At 39.7% G+C, this 4,721-nt stretch overlaps 1 protein-coding gene across 1 annotated transcript; it reads left to right on the top strand.

The window, feature by feature from the left end:
* Nucleotides 1-1,804: 1,804 nt before the first annotated feature.
* On the top strand, nt 1,805-2,525 carry LOC131225013 (protein DMP2-like). The gene has a single exon (XM_058220441.1). It carries the CDS (start codon nt 1,805-1,807, stop codon nt 2,366-2,368), a length of 564 nt encoding a protein of 187 aa, XP_058076424.1. The 3' UTR covers nt 2,369-2,525.
* Nucleotides 2,526-4,721: the final 2,196 nt, after the last annotated feature.

The following is a 4,721-nucleotide window of genomic DNA, read 5'->3' as shown; positions in this document are numbered from 1 at the left end:
AAATCTATTGGATGGAATGGTTCACCATCAAATCTCATTACAGGGCCCGGATTTTACCGTTGGATAGCATGCATGTCAGAGGTCCTGGCCATCATCAGCTGCCAACATGCCACCTGGACTAAATGGACATTTGAAAAAAAAAAAAAAAAACCCAACGGTCCAAATTCAAAGCACACGTGCCCCGCTCACTTGATACGTGTACTACTTTGGTCCTTTTTTCAAGAGGCAGGATATTCACGTGATGTTGCAAATAGAACGTTGACTTGTTAGACATCAAAGGTAATGTAAGAGGGCTTGCTTTATTTTTGAGCAGAGACTATCTTACGAGTACCAAAAACAAATGTTTCCTTTGTTTAACATTAAAGAATACCCTTTGTTTTTATCTTCTGTGCAAGTTTCTCTTTTACCATTTCAATGGCTTAGATCTAACCATTTCCTTACTAGTTTTACATGGTAATGACAACAACGTTACAACCAAACGCTACTCACCCACTTGCATGGACTGTTGGATAATTACAGCATTCATAGTTAGGTGGGGGAATGTGCAGGTCTGAGGTTGGTTCAAGCACGGATTTTGAGTTGGTCAAGCCCAGCCTACTCCAACTATTGACTTTGCTAAGCCCAAGCCCTGACAATTACCATCCCTGTTCATAATCTAACTTATATAATTTCCTGTGGGAGGTTAAAAAAGAAAGAATGAAAGAAAGTTCACCGGTCCAAATACATACACGTGTGGCAAAACTGATTAGTATATTAGATTTCTGGTATATGGGATGTTTATTGTGTGCACATACGATCGTCGAAACAAGTTCCACATGGTGGCTGCGATGCTGAGCCCCCCATTCCATGCTAATCACAAACCGACCTGGCTATTTGGAGAAGTTCACACAAGATTAGAGCTGGGCACAGAACGACTCGACTTGTCTGACTCGTTCAAATCCGACTTGATCTGAATTGAGTGAGTGGGTCGATCCGAATCGAGTTGATTTTGTCCAATCTGAACTCGAACATGCTCAAACCGAGTCAAGTTCGAGTCACCCAGTAACTCGACTCGACCCGAAATCCAACTTAGTACTGTCTCAATTAGATCCGAAACTTGACTCGTACATATATATTCAAAAATAAAAACTAGGTTTTGAGTTGAGAGGTTGCAATTCTGGCAAGTGAATCTAGGTTTTGAGCTGTGATTTTAGATCGTGGATACCCGCTGCAGCTGACCCAACTTGGTGCTAACTCGATTGGACTCGGTGCTGACTCAACCTGACTTGCTTGTGTAGAACATCTGAGCCATGCAAAAAGCGGGCAGCCCCAAAAAGATCACCAGGCGCGAAAACCAATACGGTCCAACAATCATGTGGGCTACCTACACTATCACATTCAATCAACGGCCGATAGTGCACAACTATCACTCACCTCAAGAGAAAATCGGTTCCATATCCACCCTAGCCATGTTCACGGTGCAGGCCACCTTTTGCATGGCTCAGATGTTCTACAGAAGCCAACCTTTGGCAGGAAAGAAATCCTTGTATGACAAGATCTCTCCCGTATCATCAACTCAATACATAAACTACAAGAAACAAAGAAGCCTCAGATAAGGAAAAAAAAAAAAGCGTCCACACGTACCGAAGAGTGTAAGCTAACCAATGCTCTACTCAAAGCATGTTTCGTGCACGCTACCATTCCTAACTACAAATCTCATGTCCACGCCCTACCCCAACTCCTATATAAATACATCTTCCAAAAGGCTCAAAACAGCCTACCAAACACCAAAACACACAAACAAACCAAAAACCACAAGACCCAAATGGCCAAAGACTCCCAAACCCAACAAACAATACGAGACAAGACTCTCAATGGAGTAGGAAACCTCATCAAGGTTCTCCCCACCGGAACTGTCTTCCTGTTTCAGTTCCTCTCTCCTGTCTTATCCAACTATGGCCATTGCTCCACCATCAACAAGTACTTGACAGGCGCACTCCTCACTGTCTGCGGCTTCTCATGTTGTTTCGCATCGTTCACAGATAGTTACAAGGCGAGTAATGGGAAGATTTACTACGGCATCGCCACAAAAAATGGGATGTGGACCTTTTCCGACTCGAACTCAGGGTCAGTGCGGCTCTCTAGCTACAAACTACGATTTAGCGATTTTGTCCATGCAGCATTTTCATTGATCGTGTTCGCGGTCGTTGCACTCATGGACCCCAACACCGTCAGTTGCTACTATCCATCGTTCGAATCAACCCAGAAGGCAGTTCTTATGGCGCTGCCACTGGTGGTTGGTGTGATATCAAGTTCGGTTTTCACGGTTTTCCCAAACAAGCGCCATGGCATTGGCTACCCTCCAACCCAGGCTTCTGACTCTTCTTAAGCAAGCCGATAACATTTCCATGTGTTATGATTACTATTGGGGTTGTGTTGTCCACTAAGTAGTTTTTAAATCATGGTTTGTATTAAAAATGTTGGTTTGATTATTTATTAATTATTACTGGTTTGTTTGTTACAAGAAACTTTTTAATTTTAATCAACTTATTTACTAGACTATTATATATAGTCATGGCGATAATAAGAAGTTTATGCTGTCGAATAAGATGATACTCCAAATCATTGATAGAGTGGAACAATAGGATTTGTGTAGTGAGCTTAATTACTTGGGACAAAGCTTAGAAGGTCATGGTGATGATAATTTGTTAAAAGATAGTTTGATCAGGCCATGTGGGCAGACAATTTGATTGATCTGGTCCGTCCATTAGATCCAGGACACATTTTAGGGGTTACTATGTAAAATTCGTTCTGATCAAAACAATTATAGCCATCCAATCAATAAAATGGACGGTTCAAATGTCCCCATGGAAGTAGGATCACTATAGCTTACCATATGATAACTCCTTTAAGCGATGGGATCCCATGGTACCGGTACTGGGCATTAGTGGGCGCACAAGGTGCATACACAACATCCTAGTGATCACCAATCAGATGTGTCATCTAACGTTACGCAGATGACTACGAAATCAGCCCAAACGGAAAGTTAAGTGGGCCACATCACATAGGGTATAAGTTGAAAGGGAATGACTACCCTTCATTTGCATTGGGGCCCATGCTTGTATGGTGTCCAGGCCGCGCGTCCAGAACCTTTGTATGGCATATGGCATGGATGAAGAGTCGTCAACACAAAAATCAAGCTCTTATATATTTATTTTTATAACTATGCAATTGAAAATCGAGGGTAGGTAGCGGGGTTGGTTGGTTTAAGTATGTTCTCTTATTTCCAAAATCATATATAATATGTTGAAAAATTAATCCCGGTTTTCAAGATACAATGGATCATTTCCGCCTCTCATCGGCCCTTCTTTGGTCCATCTTTTCCATGAAAATGACTGCTACCTTCTCTACATCACCATCCTAACTATAGAATCCTTAATTTTTATAGACACTCATTTTCCAAGCTCTACATCACCATCCCAACAGTAGAATCCTTAATTTTTATAGACACTAATTTTCCAAGGTATGGACAAGATGTTTAGGATGGTCTGATGGAAGTGAATCTTTTAAATCATATATGAGAAATGATTAACCTCAACGGATAACTGGTTTAAATTATTGACTAGACCTACTTGGTTCGACACAAGTACTGATATCGATCGTCCATTTATAGGCCATTAGTCCGATGTTCATAACTGTCTGATTGGTGTAATAATTTCATGATAGCCAGTGAAATTTCCGCCTCTCATCGGCCCTTCTTTGGTCCATCTTTTCCATGAAAATGACTGCTACCTGCTCTACATTACCATCCTAACTATAGAATCCTTAATATTTATAGACACTTATTTTCCAAGCTCTACATCACCATCCCAACAGTAGAATCCTTAATTTTTATAGACACTAATTTTCCAAGGTATGGACAAGATGTTTAGGATGGTCCGATGGAAGTGAATCTTTTAAATCATATATGAGAAATGATTAACCTCAACGGATAACTGGTTTAAATTATTGACTAGACCTACTTGGTTCGACACAAGTACTGATACCGATCGTCCATTTATAGGTCATTAGTCTGATGCTCATGACTGTCTGATTGGTGTAATAATTTCATGATAGCCAGTGAAATTTAAGCTGCATCTAGTAGGCATTCAGATGGATGGATTAGACTATCCAAACGCGCGTCCTAGTACAGTAACGAGTACTATAAAGAGCACATAATCGATGACAATAAAGAGCACATGATCGTTTCTCATCATACAATGCTCCGGCCAAATGTTTGTACCTCGGATCTTCCAATTTGTAAAATTGAGAACCCTGGTTAATTAGCGATCCAGACCATTGATAAGATGGGGCCTGCACAACAATTGAAAAAGAAAGAATAAAAATGGCAAATAGCATATATATACATAGAATCATTCAATCATGGGGTTTCTTATCTATGGTGAGGCCCCATGTATCAACCGTTTGGATCATTAAAACATGGCCTAATTTGTGCAAACTGAAAACGCCAACTCGACTGACTTAACACAGAGACTTTTTACAGTACTTAAATCATATTTAGTTTGAATATTTCCATATGTTATTATTATATGTGTCTACATATATATATATATATATATATATATATATATATATATATATATATATATATATATATATTTTAAAAAACTGCCTTTAAAAAATATATATTTTTAAAAATATCTATATTTTACACTATTAGTTAAAAAGGTGCTGGCTAACCA

The sequence above is a fragment of the Magnolia sinica genome, chromosome 14 (assembly GCF_029962835.1).
Source record: "Magnolia sinica isolate HGM2019 chromosome 14, MsV1, whole genome shotgun sequence".
NCBI classification, from domain to species: domain Eukaryota; kingdom Viridiplantae; phylum Streptophyta; class Magnoliopsida; order Magnoliales; family Magnoliaceae; genus Magnolia; species Magnolia sinica.
This window is presented reverse-complemented; position numbering and strand designations above follow the sequence as displayed.

Excerpts from the sequence above, each read along its gene's own strand:
- LOC131225013 (XM_058220441.1), top strand. The coding sequence starts at position 1,805 with ATGGCCAAAGACTCCCAAACCCAACAAACAATACGAGACAAGACTCTC.